Genomic DNA, 21676 nt, shown 5'->3' on the forward strand with positions numbered 1-21676 from the left:
AATTCTATTTTCTATTCTTCAGTTCTTGATGCTCCTAATGACAATTTTTGTTTTTGTTTTTAATAATCTAGGCCCACCATCAATTGATCTAAAGGAGTTCATGGAGGTTGAAGAAGGAACTGATGTTAGCATTGTGGCCAAAATTAAAGGCGTGCCATTCCCAACACTAACCTGGTTTAAAGCTCCTCCAAAGAAGCCTGATAATAAAGAACCTGTTATCTATGACACACATATCAACAAACTCGTGGTGGATGATACTTGCACTTTAGTTATTCCACAGTCTCGCAGGAGTGACACTGCCTTATATACCATCACAGCTGTGAATAATCTGGGAACAGCATCAAAGGAGATGAGACTGAATGTTCTTGGTAAATATTGCATGGTTTTATGAAAACTACATGTTTTTCTGTTCAAAAATATAATATTTGGCTTCAAAATCATTCTACTAATAAAGTTTTCCTTTTTAAAACCATCTTAGGTCGTCCTGGCCCTCCAGTGGGACCAATAAAGTTTGAATCTATTTCAGCAGACCAAATGACATTATCTTGGCTCCCACCTAAAGATGACGGTGGGTCTAAAATTACAAACTATGTAATTGAGAAAAGAGAACCTAATAGGAAGACATGGGTGCGTGTCTCCAGTGAACCTAAAGAGTGCACGTTCACAGTTCCCAAATTGCTAGAAGGCCACGATTATGTATTCCGGATCATGGCCCAGAACAAATATGGCATTGGGGAGCCTCTTGACAGTGAACCTGAAACAGCAAGAAACCTCTTCTGTAAGTAGGACATGTTTCACATACTAAGTCATTCTTATTTGGGTTTTTCGTAAGTTCTTATGAATCAATGTGATTTTTTTTTCCCCCAGCTGTCCCAGGAGCACCAGATAAACCAACAGTTAGCAGTGTGACTCGTAACTCCATGACTGTCAACTGGGAAGAGCCAGAATATGACGGAGGCTCTCCTGTGACCGGATACTGGCTAGAAATGAAAGACACCACTTCAAAGAGATGGAAGAGAGTTAACCGAGACCCAATCAAAGCCATGACTTTGGGTGTTTCTTATAAAATGACTGGTCTTATTGAAGGTTCTGATTATCAGTTCCGGGTATACGCTATCAATGCTGCTGGTGTGGGTCCAGCAAGTCCACCATCAGACCCAGTGACAGCTAGAGATCCAATTGGTAAGCCTTGAAACCATTTGTTTTCCTTTTTTCCCTATGGTATAGTCATGAATACTAATGTATACTGGTTCTTTCTAGCCCCTCCTGGTCCTCCATTTCCCCAAGTCACAGACTGGACTAAATCATCTGCAGATTTGGAGTGGACCCCCCCACTAAAAGACGGTGGATCCAAAGTAACTGGATACATTGTTGAATATAAAGAAGAAGGAAAAGAAGAGTGGGAAAAGGTAACGAACACGTGGCGTTATGAAAATGCACTATGAACAAACTAAAAATGTAGTGGTCGTTCTCAGTCCCATTAACTAGTTTATCTGTATCTTTTGGATTAAGAAATCAGAAAAATAACATAATTATAACTGATAATGCCAACATCTGTATGTCAGAAATCTAATGAAAAGTTAAACTGTATTATTGTTAACTTATCTTTGGTTATAAATCCTGAAAAGGTGAAATAAATGCACAGTATAGGTTTTTTATTTCAATCATTTGACAATAATTTTAAAACATAATTTCTGGCAAGATATTCCATTCAGTGTTTACCTGATCCCTAAAACCTAATTCCTAAAACTTAAACTGGCAACAGTTTTCCCAAAGGCAGTTAAACATGTCGTTGGTTATGCTTTAGAAAGCTGTTAAGACAAGTAGCTACCAGGGACTGTTGTAATTATGAAATGCTTGTGACTTTTCCCTAGGCTAAAGATAAAGAAGTGAGAGGAACCAAACTTGTTGTGACAGGATTAAAAGAAGGAGCATTCTACAGATTTAGAGTTAGAGCAGTCAACATTGCAGGCATTGGAGAGCCTGGGGAAGTCACAGATGCCATTGAAATGAAGGACCGTATTGGTAATGAATACTTCCGTTATTTTTATATGTATCTGTGTTTTGGATTGGGAATAAAATCACATTTCTAATGTTCAATTTTTTTTCCAGTGTCACCTGATCTTCAGCTGGATGCCAGCGTCAGAGACAGAATTGTGGTCCATGCTGGAGGAGTGATCCGGATCATTGCCTATGTGTCTGGGAAACCTCCTCCAACCGTCACCTGGAGCATGAATGAAAGAGCATTACCTCAAGAAGCCACCATTGAGGACACAGCCATTAGCTCATCCATGGTCATTAAGAATTGCCAGAGGAGCCACCAAGGTGTCTATTCTCTTCTTGCCAAAAATGCAGGGGGAGAAAGGAAGAAGACAATTATCGTTGATGTATTAGGTAAATACTTTGAATCTGTTCATGCAACTTAAAAATAACATTTTTATTTCATCTACAACAAAGCTGTGTTAAAATAAAACTATGTTATAAATATTTTGGAAAACAAGAAAAATCACCCAGAATCCCATTGACCAATATTAGCATTCTTTGCTTCTTTATCCTATACACATTTTATGTGGTTGTACTCCTACTATAAAGTTTTGTATATTGACTTTTTATATAACATGCCACCATAAGCATTTACTATGCTGTTATATAGTTTTCATAAAAGCAACTTTCCTGCAAATGTGCATAAATGTTTTGTAATTTGCTTAGGTTGACCATTTTCACATCATGGGATTGTATCTTTATTTGTTAATTATTATAAAACTGCAGAAATCCCTTTGAATGGTTTCCATATTTTAATTGAAGAGAAGCTTCATATTTAGTTATCAATATTGCATTTCTAGTCATTGAATATAGAGTTGAACTCCATAAAGCTTTTACATGCCTCTCGCTGGCTGCTTTAATCCAGTGATTTGCTCAGAAAATAAAGCCCTCCCACTCAGATCTCTCTCTCAGCGTGTCTCCAGGCACAACAGTACTCCAAGCAGCTAGTTTTTATGTGAAAATAACTGGTTCTCTATTGAACCTAATTAATGTTATGAAAGTGTTATGGTTTCATTAATGAAAATGGTATGAGGAAAAATATCTCATTGAGCAATAGTCCTGCAAGATTTTAGGTTGGTTTCAAGCTACTAAACACCCTTTTGCCCAATGGCTATTATTTTAACTTGACAACTGGTATACTTCCAGGTTAAATTTCAACCCTCTCAAAGGTCATTCTGAGATCTGGGACCTCTTGTGCTCTCATTGATTCATTGGCGACCCAGAAAAAACTCTTTCCCCTTTGAAAATTGAACACAAAAAAGTAGCCATGCTGTCACTCCATACTCCCTCCTGTCTCCTTCCTACATTTACTTCTCCTCAGCTTCTACTAAAACAGTGGCAACCCTTAACTGTTGCAAACCTACTTCTTCTAAAAATATGTTTGGAAATAGATACCAAGGAAAAACAACTCAATGAATAAGCACAAAATCTTATTTTCTTCTTAACATTTGTGTGCCCTTTTTAAAAACAAACAACTAGAAATCTTTTCCTCTTATTTCCAGATGTGCCAGGTCCTGTTGGAACACCATTCCTGGCTGACAACCTAACAAATGACTCCTGCAAGCTGACATGGTTTTCTCCAGAAGATGATGGAGGCTCTCCAATCACCAATTATGTTATTCAAAAGCGGGAAGCTGACCGTAGAGCATGGACCCCAGTGACATACACAGTTACCCGACAAAACGCTACCGTCCAGGGTCTCATTCAAGGAAAAGCCTACTTTTTCCGAATTGCAGCTGAAAATAGTATTGGCATAGGCCCTTTTGTTGAAACACCAAATGAAATTGTCATCAGAGATCCAATAAGTAAGTACAATTTTAAACAGTTTCATTCTTAATCACTTCTTCACTCAATTAATAAACTATGGTAGCAAAATATGTATATAAATGCAAAACATTTTGTTCATTTGGCAAACACTCATTTGGTAAATACTCAATATCTGATGTTGGTAGTATTTGAATGTGGTTGTGAAAAAGATTATAGGAATGTATCTGATCCTTCAAATCCTTCCATGTATACTACACTGATTATTTTTAAGTTTCCACTTAATGACTAAAACTACCAAGTCTGGAGAACTTTCCTAAACTATTTGGCCTCAATGAACCTCTATTTCCTCATCTGTCAGAGGAAATTAGATTGTATTGGGTCAATTTTAGCTCTGATAATTATATGATGAGATCTCTTTTGTTTCTTGTCAAAGAAGATAGTCCAAGGTTTAAATGCAGAAAGTATTACTTACCACATTCTACCACATTCTTTACATTTTTTTCACTGTGATTCCTTACTTATCCTTATAGCTGTTCCAGAGCGTCCCGAAGACCTGGAAGTTAAAGAAGTTACTAAAAATTCTGTTAGTTTGACTTGGAATCCTCCAAAGTATGACGGTGGATCAGAAATTATTAACTATGTCCTAGAAAGCCGTCTCATTGGAACTGAGAAATTCCACAAAGTTACACAGGACAACTTGCTTAGCAGGAAATATACTGTTAAAGGCTTAAAAGAAGGTGATACATATGAGTACCGTGTCAGTGCCGTCAATATTGTTGGACAGGGCAAGCCATCATTTTGCACCAAGCCAATCACTTGCAAGGATGAGCTGGGTATGTGTCCAATGCAGTTTATACTTTGAAAACATGTAAATTTATTGATTTATCAATAAAACATCAGTAAAACTGACTGTCTTTGTAATTGTAAATTTTAGCTCCTCCAACACTTGACCTTGACTTCAGAGATAAGATCACAATTCGAGTTGGTGAAGCTTTTGCCCTCACTGGCCATTACTCAGGCAAACCAAAACCTAAGGTTACTTGGTTCAAAGATGAAGCTGATGTGGTAGAAGATGATCGCACTCATATAAAGACCACTCCAACAACACTTGCTCTAGAGAAGATCAAGGCCAAACGTTCAGACACTGGCAAATACTCTGTGGTTGTGGAGAATAGTACGGGCTCTAGGAAAGGTTTCTGTCAAGTTAATGTGGTTGGTAAGTATTATTTAGCAAGAATAGATATTCTGTTCTTTCCAAAGCAGAAGTGGAAATAACATATTTTTTTGCTGTGATTTTTTTTTTCTTCTGCAGACCGTCCTGGACCACCAGTAGGACCAGTTACTTTTGACGAGGTGACCAAAGAGTACATGGTTATCTCTTGGAAGCCACCTTTAGATGATGGAGGCAGTGAAATTACCAATTATATTATTGAGAAGAATGAGGTGGGCAAGGATATTTGGATGCCTGTGACATCTGCAAGTGCTAAACCAACATGCAAAGTCTCTAAACTGCTTGAAGGAAAAGATTATATTTTCCGGATACGTGCTGAAAATCTGTATGGAATAAGTGATCCTCTGGTATCTGACTCAATGAAAGCCAAAGATCGTTTCAGTATGTATTACATTTCATTTTCGTGATTCAATGTTTGATATTGTTAATGGAAAAAATTAAATTTCTAACACATTTTGCTAATGTTTGTGATAGGGGTTCCTGATGCACCTGAGCAGCCAATTGTTACAGAAATTACCAAAGACTCTGCATTAGTAACCTGGAATAAGCCAAATGATGGAGGAAAGCCCATAACAAACTACATTCTGGAAAAGAGGGAAACTATGTCTAAACGATGGGCTAGAGTTACCAAAGAGCCAATCCATCCATACACCAAATTTAGGGTTCCTGATCTTCTAGAAGGGTGTCAATATGAATTCCGGGTTTCTGCAGAAAATGAAATTGGTATCGGAGATCCAAGCCCACCATCCAAACCATTCTTTGCTAAAGATCCAATTGGTATAGTATTAAAGCATTCATTCCATTTTCATATTATACAACTTCGTTTTCAGGTATATTCTAATTCTTTTTTATTTTTTTCTTCTATTGTGTAGCTAAACCAAGTCCACCTGTTAATCCTGAAGCAATAGATACAACATGTAATTCAGTTGACCTAACTTGGCAGCCACCACGTCGCGATGGTGGGAGCAAGATTCTGGGTTATATTGTTGAGTACCAGAAAGTTGGAGATGAAGAGTGGAGAAGAGCCAATCACACTCCTGAGTCATGTCCTGAAACTACATATAAAGTCACTGGTCTTCGGGAAGGTCAAACCTATAAATTCAGAGTACTAGCAGTCAATGAAGCTGGTGAATCAGACCCAGCTCATGTTCCTGAGCCTGTACTAGTAAAAGACAGACTTGGTGAGTAAAATGTTCTCAGCTGCATTTGCAAGGAAGATAGGTGTGTCATTGTATACACTTATTTGTAAAATACATTAACAAATGAAACCTGAAAGTACCATTCTCTTTATTCTAGAACCCCCTGAGTTGATTCTTGATGCCAACATGGCAAGAGAACAACACATAAAGGTTGGTGATACTCTAAGACTTAGTGCCATCATCAAAGGAGTACCATTCCCAAAAGTAACTTGGAAAAAAGGAGACAGAGAAGCTCCAACTAAAGCAAGAATTGATGTTACTCCAGTTGGTAGCAAGCTGGAAATTCGTAATGCTGCCCATGAAGATGGTGGAATTTATTCCTTAACAGTGGAGAATCCAGCTGGTTCAAAAACTGTCTCAGTAAAAGTACTTGTGTTAGGTAAGAATTTTAATATTAGGATATTTTTGATGTAATAACAAAAGTGTAAACTGTGATACATTTTGAACTATTATCTGGATTAAGTCACATATAACTGCATTTAACACTTTTCAGATAAGCCTGGGCCGCCTCGAGATCTGGAAGTCAGTGAAATTAGGAAAGATTCTTGCTACCTTACTTGGAAGGAACCTCTGGATGATGGTGGTTCTGTTGTTACAAATTATGTGGTTGAAAGGAGAGATGTTGCCAGCGCCCAATGGTCACCTCTCTCAACTACATCAAAGAAAAAGAGTCACTGGGCTAAGCATCTTAATGAAGGCAATCAGTATCTCTTCCGAGTAGCTGCTGAGAACCAGTATGGACGTGGTCCTTTTGTTGAAACTCCTAAACCCATCAAGGCTGTGGATCCTCTACGTAAGTTGCTTTCTCTAAATACAAAATATTATTTCACTGTCTTTGAGAATATAATTTATTCCTCATAACTTCTTCTTTTGAAAAGATCCCCCAGGGCCACCCAAGGACCTACACCACGTAGATGTTGACAAGACTGAGGTCTCCCTTGTTTGGAATAAGCCAGATCGTGATGGTGGTTCTCCAATCACTGGATATTTGGTGGAATATCAAGAAGAAGGAACACAAGACTGGATTAAGTTCAAGACTGTGACAGAATTAGAGTGTGTTGTTACTGGACTACAACAAGGAAAGACCTATAGATTCCGTGTAAAAGCTGAAAATATTGTAGGTCTTGGTCTCCCTGACACAACTATTCCAATAGAATGTCAAGAAAAATTAGGTAATTTTTGGATTGGCATTATTATTTTGTTTCTTTTTTAAATTATTCATATTGTTAAGAAAAAAATCTAATTTCTGTGTGTTTACTTTTTAGTGCCTCCATCTGTGGAACTGGATGTGAAATTAATTGAAGGCCTCGTGGTAAAAGCTGGAACTACAGTCAGATTCCCTGCCATTATAAGAGGTGTACCCTTTCCTACCGCAAAGTGGACAACTGATGGGAGTGAGATTAATACAGATGAGCATTACACAGTTGAAACTGACAACTTCTCGTCAGTACTTACCATTAAGAACTGCTTAAGGAGAGACACTGGGGAATACCAAATCACGGTTTCCAATGCAGCTGGCAGCAAAACAGTAGCTGTACATCTTACTGTCCTTGATGTTCCTGGTCCACCAACAGGTCCTATTGATATTCTGGATATTACCCCTGAACATATGACTATCTCATGGCTGCCACCGAAGGATGATGGAGGAAGCCCTGTGATAAATTATATCGTTGAGAAAAAAGATACAAGAAAAGATACGTGGGGCGTTGTCTCTGCGGGAAGCAGTAAGACAAAGCTGAAAGTCCCACATCTGCAAAAGGGCTGCGAGTACGTTTTCCGAGTTAGAGCAGAGAATAAGATGGGCATTGGTCCACCCCTTGACTCCACACCTACTGTTGCTAAACATAAATTCAACCCTCCATCGCCTCCCGGCAAACCAGTGGTTACTGACATTACTGAAAATGCTGCAACACTGTCCTGGACTCTGCCAAAATCTGACGGCGGCAGTCCAATAACTGGGTACTATGTGGAACGTAGAGAGATAACCGGCAAGTGGGTGAGGGTCAACAAAACCCCTATAGCGGACCTGAAGTTTCGGGTGACAGGACTCTATGAGGGAAATACATATGAGTTTAGAGTTTTTGCTGAAAATCTCGCAGGACTAAGCAACCCATCCCCAAGTTCTGACCCAATAAAAGCCTGCCGGCCCATCAAACCACCTGGACCACCTATTAATCCTAAACTGAAAGATAAGACCAAAGAGACAGCCGACCTGGTGTGGACGAAGCCCCTCAGCGATGGGGGTAGCCCCATTCTAGGCTATGTCATAGAGTGTCAGAAGGCTGGTACCACCCAGTGGAACAGGATAAACAAGGATGAGCTCATCAGGCAGTGCGCCTTTACAGTACCGGGACTGATCGAAGGAACCGAGTATAGGTTCCGTATAAAGGCAGCTAATGTAGTGGGGGAGGGAGAGCCAAGAGAACTGCCAGAATCTGTGGTGGCAAAAGACATCCTTCATCCTCCAGAAGTAGAGCTCGACGTTACCTGTCGCGATGTCATTACCGTTAGGGTGGGCCAAACGATCCACATTCTTGCTCGGGTCAAAGGCAGACCTCAACCAGACATAACTTGGACAAAGGAAGGCAAAGTATTGGTCCGCGAAAAGCGGGTTGACATGATTCACGATCTGCCTCGTGTTGAGTTACAAATTAAAGAAGCTGTTAGAGCTGATCACGGCAAGTATATCATCTCAGCTAAGAACAGCAGCGGACATGCCCAAGGTTCCGCTATCGTTAATGTGCTTGACAGACCTGGGCCTTGCCAGAATTTAAGGGTTAGCAATGTAAACAAAGAGAACTGTACAATTTCTTGGGAAAACCCACTAGATAATGGTGGCTCAGAGATAACAAACTTCATAGTGGAAAGTCGCAAACCAAACCAGAAAGGCTGGTCAATTGTTGCTTCGGATGTCACTAAGCGATTAATCAAGGCCAACCTTTTAGCCAACAATGAATACTATTTCCGAGTTTGTGCAGAGAATAAAGTAGGTGTTGGGCCAACCATTGAAACAAAAACTCCAATTCTGGCTATTAACCCTATTGATAGACCAGGAGAGCCTGAAAACCTTCACATTGCAGATAAAGGAAAGACATTCGTCTATCTAAAGTGGCGGCGGCCTGATTATGATGGTGGCAGCCCAAATCTATCGTATCATGTTGAGAGGAGGCTGAAGGGTTCTGCTGACTGGGAAAGAGTACATAAAGGAAGCATTAAAGAAACCCACTTCATGGTTGACAAATGCGTTGAAAACCAGATTTATGAGTTCAGAGTACAAACAAAGAATGAAGGTGGGGAAAGTGACTGGGTGAAGACAGAGGAAGTTGTTGTGAAGGAAGATTTGCAGAAACCAGTACTTGATCTGAAATTAAGTGGTGTGCTAACTGTCAAAGCAGGGGAGACTATTAGACTGGAGGCAGGTGTTAGAGGCAAACCATTTCCAGAAGTTTCATGGACCAAGGACAAAGATGCTACAGACTTAACAAGATCACCAAGGGTCAAGATTGATACTAGTGCTGATTCATCTAAATTTTCTCTTACTAAAGCAAAGCGAAGTGATGGTGGTAAATATGTAATTACAGCAACTAACACTGCTGGCAGTTTTGTGGCCTATGCCACTGTCAATGTTTTAGATAAGCCTGGTCCTGTAAGAAATCTGAAAATTTCTGATGTGAACAGTGATAGGTGTACTATTCGCTGGGATCCACCAGAGGACGATGGTGGCTGTGAAATCCAAAACTATATTCTAGAAAAATGTGAGAGCAAACGGATGGTTTGGTCTACCTATTCTTCTGCTGTCTTAACACCTGGTGCTACAGTAACACGTCTCATAGAAGGCAATGAATATATTTTCAGAGTCCGTGCAGAAAATAAAATAGGCACAGGGCCGCCAACAGAAAGTAAGCCAGTTATTGCAAAAACCAAATTTGATAGACCTGGGCGGCCTGATCCTCCAGATGTCACTAAAGTAAGCAAAGAAGAAATGACTGTGGTTTGGAGTCCACCTGAATATGATGGTGGGAAGTCCATCACAGGATACTTTTTGGAGAAAAAGGAAAAACATTCAATACGATGGGTCCCGGTTAACAAGAGTGCAATCCCTGAGAGACGTTTGAAAGTACAGAATCTCTTCCCAGGACATGAATATCAGTTCCGTGTCAAGGCAGAAAATGAAATTGGAATTGGAGAACCATCTTTGCCATCAAGACCAGTGGTGGCAAAAGACCCCATAGGTATGATATTCTTGTTTTTTCTTTCACTATACCAACTCTTAATCTCAAGGATGGAGTTGTTAGACAAATAAATTAAATCTGTAACTTCAAAACTTTATCCAATATTTTTCTAAGTAGATCTTTTACCAAATTACCTGAGATTTATGAACAATGGTAGATCCTAATTTTATGAAAGAAAATTGGACTCAGTCATTGAGATATTAAAAACCCTATCTTTGATTGAGAATAAGCTATATAAAATTATGCATTAAAATATCCTAATAGTAGTTAACCATGCCTAAATTTATTTTTATATAATTTATTTTCAGAACCACCTGGTCCACCAACCAATCTCAAAGTGGTTGATACAACCAAAAATTCCATAACTCTTGGATGGGGAAAACCAGTGTATGACGGTGGCGCACCGATACTTGGATATGTTGTGGAAATGAGACCCAAAAAAGAAGATGCATCACCTGACGAAGGCTGGAAAAGGTGCAATGCTCCGGCTCAGCTTGTTCGCATGGAATTCACTGCTACCAGTTTGGACGAAAACCAGGAATATGAGTTCAGGGTGTGTGCCCAAAACCAGGTTGGCATTGGGCGCCCTGCAGAACTAAAGGATGCCATTAAACCTAAAGAAATCTTGGGTGAGGCCCTATATTATCACTTCATTCATTCATACGTCACTCCTCTTACGATTTCCCCACATTCTGTAAGGTCAACTAATGGCTTTCATGTTATTTGCAGAACCTCCGGAGATTGATTTGGATGCCAGCATGAGGAAACTGGTCACAGTGAGAGCAGGATGCCCAATTCGACTGTTTGCCATAGTGAGAGGGCGACCAGCCCCTAAAGTCACTTGGCGGAAAGTGGGCATTGATAATGTGGTCAGAAAAGGACAAGTCGATCTGGTCGATACTATGGCCTTCCTTGTCATCCCCAACTCTACTCGTGATGACTCAGGAAAATATTCCTTGACACTTGTGAACCCAGCTGGAGAAAAGGCCGTGTTCGTGAATGTCAGAGTATTAGGTGGGTTGCTAACAAGCTCCTTCCTCCCCTTCAAAAATGCATTCGATAATAAGGAGGCTGAGGAGACATGTGTATCTGATTTTGTGGTCCTTTACAGACACTCCCGGACCTGTGTCTGATTTGAAAGTTTCGGATGTCACTAAAACATCATGCCACATCTCCTGGGCCCCTCCTGAGAACGATGGTGGGAGCCAAGTGACGCATTATATTGTGGAGAAACGTGAGGCAGAGAGAAAGACGTGGTCAACAGTTACACCAGAAGTTAAGAAAACGAGCTTCCAAGTCACCAATCTTGTTGCTGGGAATGAATATTTCTTCAGAGTAACTGCTGTCAATGAGTATGGCCCCGGTGTCCCAACAGAAGTCCCCAAACCAGTGCTTGCATCAGATCCTCTAAGTAAGCAATATCCTTTCTTCCTCTTTTAAACCCCAGTCCCCTCCTTCAGCAAGGTTAAGATACTGAAACATTTTGAGCCACTACTGAAAGACCTTTAATTTATAGAAACCCAAACAGTACAAATAAATATCTAACTCATCTCGTGCTATTTAGTTTCAATACACCCAACAATAGTTTCCACATACTTTAAAGCAAGTAGCACACTAAATACTTAAGTGTATGAACAAATGGATTTAATTAGGTTACCTGGACAGTTTCTTAAATCATGTTTTTCTTATAGGTGAGCCGGATCCCCCAAGGAAACTAGAAGTTACTGAAATGACCAAGAACAGCGCTACATTAGCCTGGCTACCTCCCCTGCGTGATGGAGGTGCTAAAATCGATGGCTACATCATAAGTTACAGAGAGGAAGAGCAGCCTGCAGATCACTGGACAGAGTATTCAGTGGTTAAAGATCTCAGCCTTGTCGTCACTGGCCTCAAGGAAGGGAAGAAATACAAATTTAGAGTAGTGGCCAGAAATGCTGTTGGAGTCAGTTTGCCAAGAGAAGCAGAAGGAGTGTATGAAGCCAAGGAACAGCTGTGTAAGTCGTCATTGTCTCATTTTTATCATGTGATAAAGTTTATTAGAATTTTCTTTTCACATGTAGACATTTTTTCCCTGAGTAACATAGCTCCAGAAAAAAACATTTGAACCCACAACACATCATAAATAAACTTTAACCCATGACACAGTACATATATATATGTATATATAAAACATGGTACACATAAATATATAACTAAAAAAAAATTGTATTGAAGTAACACCTATCTTTCTTTTGTATGCTGGACTCATATTTTCTATTCAATTCAATCTCATTCTTTTTTTAAAAGAATATGAGCTGTCGTGCCAACATTAAATTGAACTCACTAACGAGTTAAAATGCACAACTTGGAAAACACTAGTATAGTTCCCCAGCAGAGGAAACTAACCTCCCCACAAAATTAATGTATTTTTATTTTCCTTTCAGTGCCACCAAAGATCCTCATGCCAGAGCAAATTACTATTAAAGCTGGGAAGAAACTCCGAGTTGAAGCCCATGTGTATGGAAAGCCCCATCCGACCAGCAAATGGAAAAAAGGAGAAGATGAAGTTGTCACATCCAGCCACCTGGCCGTGCATAAAGCAGACAGTTCTTCAATTCTGATCATAAAAGACGTTACCAGGAAAGACAGTGGTTACTATAGCCTCACTGCAGAGAATAGTTCTGGGTCAGACACTCAGAAAATCAAAGTCATCGTCATGGGTAAGTTAAGCGCTAGACAGACGGGCATCTAAATATGAAGATCAGAAAAATTTTTCCTATCAAATCCTGGTTCTTATATTTCTTTCCTCTTGGTTCATGCAGACGCTCCTGGACCCCCTCAGCCTCCGTTTGACATTACTGATATAGACGCTGATGCTTGCTCCCTGTCATGGCACATCCCTCTGGAAGACGGAGGGAGCAGCATCACCAATTACATAGTGGAGAAGTGCGACGTAAGCCGAGGCGACTGGGTGACGGCTCTAGCTTCAGTGACAAAAACTTCCTGCAGAATCGGAAAACTGATCCCCGGCCAGGAGTATATCTTCCGGGTCCGTGCTGAAAACCGATTTGGCATTTCAGAGCCTCTCACATCTCCAAAGATGCTGGCTAAGTTCCCATTTGGTATGTGTCTTTCAGGAAATAGAAAACTGTGTTTTCTTTCTAGTCTGTTAAAGGGAGAAACTGACATTTCCCTTGTCTTCATCTCCAGATGTTCCTAGTGAACCGAAGAATGCACGAATCACTAAAGTCAACAAAGACTGCATGTTTGTGGCCTGGGACAGACCAGACAGTGATGGGGGCAGCCCCATCACCGGCTACTTGATTGAACGCAAAGAAAGAAACAGTTTGCTCTGGGTGAAAGCTAATGATACTCCTGTGCGGTCAACTGAATATCCCTGTGTTGGCCTTATCGAAGGTCTTGAGTATTCATTCAGAATCTACGCCCTAAACAAAGCTGGATCCAGCCCACCTAGCAAACCAACAGAATATGTAACTGCAAGAATGCCAGTTGGTGAGTTTTATTTTTGTTTTTTTAAGTATTGCTGGGCGGTGGCGGGGGGGCCATGCTTAAACCGCGGAGTCTCTGAAGACGACCACTTCCATTCAGTAATGTGTTCTGGATGATCATGTGAAACGTGGAAATTTAAAACTTTTGCTATTAAGATAAATGCTGAGAATACCTCGTTTGGTTCTAGATCCTCCTGGAAAGCCTGAAGTTGTTGATATTTCCAAGAGCACTGTATCCCTCATCTGGGCTCGTCCAAAGCATGACGGAGGCAGCAAAATTATCGGCTATTTTGTAGAAGCCTGCAAACTTCCTGGTGATAAGTGGGTACGGTGCAATACTACACCCCACCAGATTCCCCAGGAAGAGTACACAGCCACTGGCTTAGAAGAGAATGCTCAATATCAGTTCAGAGCAATCGCCAAGACAGCGGTGAACATCAGCCAGCCTTCCGAGCCCTCCGATCCAGTGACCATCCTCGCAGAAAACGGTAAGATTCTGCTGAGTATTGTAGGCAAAGGAGGTCGGTCAGCACTCATAATGTATATTTCTCCTAATAACGTAAATCTACATCTGTGGAGAAAAGAACAAATAAAAAAGATAGGTACTTTGCATACAGACATGAAAAGTTATGGTTATGGAGAATCTTAATCACATGTTAAACTTAAAAAACAGAATACAAAACTGTGAGGACTGTATCATTTCAACCATACACATGCACAGAAAGATGACAAAGAAATGCACCAAAATGACAGTGAAAATTTCAGGATGTTGTAATTATGGGTGATTTACTTTTTTCTTTATACTGTCAGAATTATCAAATTTCTACCTTAAGCCCGTATTTCTTTTGTAATGACTATGTTACTTCTAAAAATTCTGTCTTGAAAGACACAGAGCATATGAATTTCCCACTTTTATTAATGAGTTATATAATATAGCTTTTCTTTCTTTCTTTCCAGTTCCTCCCAGGATAGAACTGGGTGTGAATATGAAATCTTTGCTCACTGTCAAAGCTGGAACTAATGTTTGCCTGGATGCTACTGTTTTTGGGAAACCAATGCCAACAGTCTCTTGGAAGAAGGAAGACACACTGCTAAAACCAGCAGAAGGCATAAAAATGGCCAGGAAGCGGAACCTGTGCACCCTGGAGCTATTCAGTGTGACCCGAAAGGACTCAGGAGACTATACCATTACTGCTGAAAATTCAAGCGGTTCCAAATCAGCCACCATTAAGCTTAAAGTGTTAGGTAACTAAAGCACTTAATTAGAAACTCATACTTTATTTTGGCTAATGTGATATAATAGAACTTACAAAATAATAGTGAGAAAAGATGCATATCCTAATGTATATTTTGTAATCACGGATTTATTCTCATCACAAAACAACAGCATTTAGGGGCTGAAAAGAGCTTTAGAGATTACATATTCCAGTTACATAATTTTACATGTGAGGAAATTAAGATTTTGAAAAATTAAGTGACTTCCAAGGTCATAAGGAACTTAACAACAGTATAAAGACTGCAGCCCAGGTTTCAGACCTCCATTCTACGCATGCCCCATTTCACGCGTGTTAGTGAAAGATCTCATTTTTCCCTCTTGTTCTTTCAGATAAACCAGGTCCTCCAGCATCTGTTAAAATCAACAAAATGTACTCAGATCGTGCAATGCTTTCTTGGGAACCTCCTCTTGAAGATGGAGGCTCAGAAATCACCAACTATATTGTTGACAAACGTGAAACGAGCAGACCCAACTGGGCGCAAGTCTCTGCCACGGTGCCCATCACCAGCTGCAGTGTGGAGAAACTTATAGAGGGCCACGAGTATCAGTTCCGAATTTGCGCTGAAAATAAGTATGGAGTGGGCGATCCAATCCTAACTGAACCAGCAATTGCTAAAAACCCATACAGTAAGAACATTTCCATGTGGTTTTTCATTTTACTTTTTAAATATTACTTTTTGGGTGGGGATATTAACTTTTCGATCACTCTCCGCAGACCCACCCGGACGCTGTGATCCTCCTGTTATCAGCAACATAACCAAAGATCATATGACCGTGAGCTGGAAGGCACCAGCAGATGATGGCGGCTCACCCATCACTGGCTATTTGGTTGAAAAGCGGGAAACCCAGGCAGTTAACTGGACTAAGGTCAACAGAAAACCTGTTATAGAAAGAACTATAAAAGCAACAGGTCTCCAAGAAGGCACCGAATACGAGTTTCGAGTTACAGCTATAAATAAGGCTGGCCCCGGCAAGCCCAGTGATGCATCCAAAGCTGCTTATGCTCGGGACCCTCAATGTAAGTTTTCATGAAAGAGTGTCTTATCCTGTGTTAAAATCAATGTTGAACAACCGGGAATGAGGTTTTAATGGAATTTTTATTATTATTATTTATCCTCAGATCCTCCTGGCCCACCAGCTTTTCCTAAAGTATATGATACAACCCGTAGCTCTGTGAGTCTGTCTTGGGGCAAGCCAGCCTATGACGGCGGTAGCCCTATCATTGGTTACCTTGTTGAAGTAAAACGAGCTGACTCTGCAAACTGGGTGAGGTGCAATTTACCAGATAAGCTACAGAAAACCCGCTTTGAGGTGACCGGCCTGATGGAAAACGTAGAATATCAGTTCCGCGTATATGCTGTTAATAAGGTTGGATACAGTGACCCCAGTGATGTGCCAGACAACCACTGTCCCAAGGACATCTTAAGTAAGTACTCCCAAGAGAAATACATCGAGCTTTCTCATCAGTCCTATTGAAAGAGGGCGTGTAGAACACCCTCTTATGTACATTTATTTACATGCTTTGGAATTGGTAACTCTGGGAGTACATTTCTGGAGAGCTGGATTGGTGATTTATGGTACTGGGTAGCAGGCCAAATGGAATGCAAGATCATTTGTGGTTTTGAAAAGCTTTTCATACTTACTTGAGAATTTCATGCCTTCAAAAGAATATGGAATGTAAGAATTTTATTCTGAGAATAAAGAGATTTTTTTTAACTAAGTAGTGAGCTATTTATCATTCTTACAGGTTTTGTTTTTTAATTTATTTTCTCTTCTCACCCACCGTTTTCCATAAATACTGGTTGGTAGGCTCTCCATCCTAATTTCTTTCCATTCACTAATTGTCCATAACCATTTCTCCCTTTATTTTGAATTAATTATACCTCATCCCCTATGTGCTTTTATCCCTGCAATGGAATAAGGAGAGTCACCATAGGTAAGAGTGCTTTCCACTGAATATGGAAAAGAAAAACGAGAATGGAAGAGAGCCAAGAACCAATCATCTACTTTTAAGATGCAGAGTTGGAGAGTATGTGTAAGGTGTATTAGAAGAGGGAGAGCTTGGTTTAGCCTACAGGATATTGGAAAATAGTAAGATCAACAATTGCTATAGGGTATTGAAATAGTTAACAAAAGTTTTGAAGGTTATATTAAGGATTTTTTTAAAGAACAAGAAATCAGTTCTAGAAAAGAAATGTACTTTAAGAGTGATTCAGTCCAGTCCTTGGAAGTACATTTGACCATTAAATTATTTAACTTTCTTCACTTCAAAATTTAACAGTTCCACCTGAGGGAGAACTTGATGCTGATTTGAGGAAAACAATCATATTACGTGCTGGAGTTACACTGAGACTGTATGTACCAGTAAAAGGACGTCCACCTCCAAAGATAACTTGGTCTAAACCAGATGCCAATCTAAGAGAAAGGATTGGACTGGACATAAAGTCAACTGACTTTGACACTTTCTTGCGCTGTGAAAATGTGAACAAATATGATGCAGGAAAATATATCTTGACTCTAGAGAACAGCTGTGGCAAAAAGGAATATACCATTGTAGTGAAAGTGCTGGGTAAGTCTGTTTGGGAAAAAAATCATATATGTTAAGTATGTAGTTTTATACTTTTTTACATATTCATTTCTTATCTACCATTTATCAGATACTCCTGGGCCACCGGTCAATGTGACTGTTAAGGAAATATCCAAAGATTCAGCTTATATTACTTGGGATCCTCCCATTATTGATGGTGGAAGCCCCATCATAAACTATGTGGTAGAAAAACGTGACGCAGAGAGGAAGTCCTGGTCTACAGTGGCAACTGAGTGCCCAAAAACAAGCTTCAGAGTATCTAACTTGGAGGAGGGAAAATCCTACTTCTTCAGGGTGTTTGCTGAAAACGAGTATGGCATTGGTGATCCTGGTGAAACACGTGATGCCGTCAAAGCTTCCGGTGAGCAAACGAGAGGCTACCCCATCATTTTGAGTGACGTCTTATCTTTGTTATCTGGGGCTTAGACCTATCATTTCTCCTTTGCTTTAGAAACCCCTGGACCAGTTGTGGACCTGAAAGTGAGGTCTGTAACTAAGTCATCTTGTACCATTGGCTGGAAAAAGCCTCGCAGTGATGGTGGAAGTCGAATTATTGGATATGTAGTCGATTTCCTAACTGAAGATAATAAGTGGCAACGAGTTATGAAATCATTAAACTTACAGTACTCTGCAAAAGATCTGATTGAAGGGAAGGAATATACCTTCAGAGTGAGTGCTGAGAATGAAAATGGAGAAGGAACCCCAAGCGAAATCATGGCTGTGGCAAAGGATGATGTTGGTAAGCCTTTCGCCATGCATCTTCACTTTCCCTTTATTGTCAGCAAAAGTACACTCTTGAGTCCTACTCACAGACTTATACATAAATCCTTTTAAAAACTGTAACACTGAAAAAGTTGATTGCTTGGTCTTAAAAATAACAATTTATCTCTGCTGTTTTGCAGTGGCTCCTGACCTTGACTTAAAGGATCTACCTGATTTGTGCTACTTGGCTAAAGAAAATAGCAATTTCCGCCTTAAGATCCCCATAAAAGGCAAGCCAACTCCATCAGTATCCTGGAAGAAAGGAGAAGATCCTCTAGCGACTGACACAAGAGTCAGTGTTGAGTCATCTGCAGTTAACACAACTCTTGTAGTACGTGATTGCCAAAAATCTGATGCTGGAAAATACACGATCACACTGAAGAATGTTGCTGGAACGAAGGAAGGAACTCTCTCTATAAAAGTTGTTGGCAAGCCTGGCATCCCCACTGGACCAATCAAATTTGATGAGGTCACAGCAGAAGCCATAACCTTAAAGTGGGGTCCTCCAAAAGATGACGGAGGTTCTGAAATCACCAATTATATCTTAGAGAAGAGAGATTCTGTAAACAACAAGTGGATGACATGTGCCTCGGCTGTCCAGAAAACCACCTTTAGAGTAACCAGACTTCATGAGGGTATGGAATATACCTTCAGGGTCAGTGCTGAAAACAAATATGGTGTAGGAGAGGGCCTGAAGTCGGAGCCAATTGTTGCTAAACATCCATTTGGTAAGTGTCTCAGTGTCAAAAAATACAAAGCAAAACATGGTTTTGAGGAAGTTTCTTATTATAAATCTTGCATTATCATATATTTTCCTAGATGTGCCCGATGCTCCCCCACCTCCTAATATTGTGGATGTCAGACATGATTCAGTATCTCTAACTTGGACTGACCCCAGGAAAACTGGTGGCTCTCCAATTACAGGTATTTATTTTGCTCTTATCCTACAGCTTTTACATGAATGTGTCTTCCAAACCTTCCTCCCTGAAAACAACTTGAATGTGTGCTCCTTATTTATATAGCACTACCTGCACATGCAATAATGTATTTTCCTTTCAATACATCAGCATTCAGTACAGTAAGCATTAATTAAGCTAATTAAGCTAATGCTTAACTTCATCGAAAGCCTCCTAATAAAATAGTTTATAAAGAAAGGCTTTCTTAGTTATAATATCTAATTTTGTAAGTTAAAATTTTTCAACAAAAAGGTACAATAAATATACATATTCCAAGAGAAAAACTAGCATTATGCCTAGGTAATGAAAGTATAGATGTTAGCAAGAATGATTATTTATTCCACATATCCATACATAAATTATTTGAACAGAAACACATATATTTAAAAATCAGCTACATTTGTATTTTCTATCTGAATTGATACATCATTGGGTCTCTTGTAGGGTATCACATCGAGTTCAAGGAAAGAAACAGCCTTTTGTGGAAGAGAGCTAACAAGACTCCTATTAGGATGAAAGACTTCAGAGTGACAGGATTAACTGAAGGTCTTGAATATGAATTCCGAGTGATGGCAATCAATTTAGCAGGAGTAGGCAAGCCAAGCCTGCCATCAGAGCCAGTCGTGGCACTTGATCCCATTGGTAAGTCATTATCCAAAGAAAAACTCAGGTGCATTTTCCACATGAAAAAAATGTTGGTATTTGACTGGTCTTTTCCCCCCATGTTTTAGATCCTCCTGGCAAGCCTGAGGTTATCAGTGTAACAAGGAACTCAGTGACTCTCATTTGGACTGAGCCTAAATACGATGGTGGTCATAAGTTGACTGGATACATAGTGGAGAAGCGGGATCTACCCTCCAAATCTTGGATGAAAGCCAACCATGTTAATGTCCCAGATTGTGCCTTTACTGTAACTGACCTTGTGGAGGGTGGAAAATACGAATTCAGAATTAGAGCGAAGAATACAGCCGGTGCTATCAGTGCTCCATCAGAAAGTACAGGAACCATTATTTGCAAGGACGAATATGGTAGGTCTATTTTACTTTCTGTGTACATAAAAACACCCAATTAAGCCTCCTTTTTCTGACTAAAATGTATTTTTTTCTTTACAGAGGCACCAACCATTGTCCTTGATCCTACCATAAAAGATGGGCTAACCGTTAAAGCAGGAGATACCATTGTTTTGAGTGCCATTAGCATTCTTGGCAAACCCCTTCCAAAGTCAAATTGGTCCAGGGAAGGAAAAGACATTAGACTATCAGATGTCATTCAGATAACTTCCACCCCAACATCTTCCATGCTTGCTGTCAAGTATGCCACTAGAAAAGATGCTGGTGAATACACCATCACTGCTACCAATCCTTTTGGCACGAAAGAGGAACATGTGAAGGTAACAGTTCTCGATGTACCTGGTCCCCCAGGTCCCATTGAAATCAGTAATGTTTCTGCTGAAAAAGCAACACTTACGTGGACACCACCCTTGGAAGATGGTGGCTCACCAATTAAGTCTTATGTTCTTGAAAAGAGGGAAACCAGCCGACTCTTGTGGACCACGGTTGCCGAAGATATTCAGTCTTGCAGGCATGTGGCAACCAAACTTATCCAAGGAAATGAGTACCTCTTCCGGGTCTCTGCTGTCAACCAGTATGGCAAAGGAGAACCGGTACAGTCTGAACCTGTCAAAATGGTAGACCGATTCGGTAGGTACAGCATGTGAGGGAATTGATATGTCAATATTTACAGCAGAGTTTAGGAAATAAGATTTCTCATAAATCTGTTTCCTTTTCAGGTCCCCCTGGCCCTCCTGAAAAACCAGAGGTTTCAAATGTCACTAAAAACACTGCCACTGTCAGTTGGAAAAGGCCAATTGATGATGGTGGTAGTGAGATAACAGGATATCATGTAGAAAGGAGAGAAAAGAAAGGCCTGCGATGGGTGAGAGCAACAAAGACACCAGTTTCCGATCTCAGGTGCAAAGTAACAGGACTCCAAGAAGGAAACACCTACGAATTCCGCGTCAGCGCAGAAAACAGAGCGGGGATTGGTCCACCTAGTGATGCTTCAAATCTTGTCTTAATGAAAGATGTGGCATGTTAGTATTTACCTTTTTCAACACAACTCATTTGCGGGCGCGA

At 40.2% G+C, this 21676-nt stretch overlaps 1 protein-coding gene across 1 annotated transcript in view; it reads left to right on the plus strand.

The window, feature by feature from the left end:
* TTN (titin) overlaps positions 1–21676 on the plus strand; it is a 269865-nt gene that overhangs the window by 197972 nt on the left and 50217 nt on the right. The window contains exons 240-276 of the mRNA XM_087819741.1: positions 72–368; positions 479–778; positions 868–1182; positions 1261–1409; positions 1875–2025; positions 2113–2394; positions 3546–3848; positions 4341–4643; positions 4745–5026; positions 5123–5422; positions 5516–5818; positions 5914–6222; positions 6338–6619; positions 6734–7033; positions 7119–7412; positions 7506–10472; positions 10781–11101; positions 11202–11486; positions 11584–11883; positions 12164–12466; positions 12896–13171; positions 13274–13573; positions 13662–13964; positions 14149–14448; positions 14918–15205; positions 15567–15863; positions 15952–16254; positions 16357–16662; positions 17518–17805; positions 17894–18184; positions 18275–18562; positions 18726–19313; positions 19405–19509; positions 19986–20183; positions 20273–20569; positions 20654–21241; positions 21331–21633. Of these exons, the coding sequence (XP_087675867.1) occupies positions 72–368; positions 479–778; positions 868–1182; positions 1261–1409; positions 1875–2025; positions 2113–2394; positions 3546–3848; positions 4341–4643; positions 4745–5026; positions 5123–5422; positions 5516–5818; positions 5914–6222; positions 6338–6619; positions 6734–7033; positions 7119–7412; positions 7506–10472; positions 10781–11101; positions 11202–11486; positions 11584–11883; positions 12164–12466; positions 12896–13171; positions 13274–13573; positions 13662–13964; positions 14149–14448; positions 14918–15205; positions 15567–15863; positions 15952–16254; positions 16357–16662; positions 17518–17805; positions 17894–18184; positions 18275–18562; positions 18726–19313; positions 19405–19509; positions 19986–20183; positions 20273–20569; positions 20654–21241; positions 21331–21633 (13665 nt within the window). The remainder of the gene's footprint in view (positions 1–71; positions 369–478; positions 779–867; positions 1183–1260; positions 1410–1874; positions 2026–2112; positions 2395–3545; positions 3849–4340; positions 4644–4744; positions 5027–5122; positions 5423–5515; positions 5819–5913; positions 6223–6337; positions 6620–6733; positions 7034–7118; positions 7413–7505; positions 10473–10780; positions 11102–11201; positions 11487–11583; positions 11884–12163; positions 12467–12895; positions 13172–13273; positions 13574–13661; positions 13965–14148; positions 14449–14917; positions 15206–15566; positions 15864–15951; positions 16255–16356; positions 16663–17517; positions 17806–17893; positions 18185–18274; positions 18563–18725; positions 19314–19404; positions 19510–19985; positions 20184–20272; positions 20570–20653; positions 21242–21330; positions 21634–21676) is intronic.

Source organism: Miniopterus natalensis, chromosome 8 (genome assembly GCF_054644295.1).
Source record: "Miniopterus natalensis isolate mMinNat1 chromosome 8, mMinNat1.hap1, whole genome shotgun sequence".
NCBI lineage: Eukaryota > Metazoa > Chordata > Mammalia > Chiroptera > Miniopteridae > Miniopterus > Miniopterus natalensis.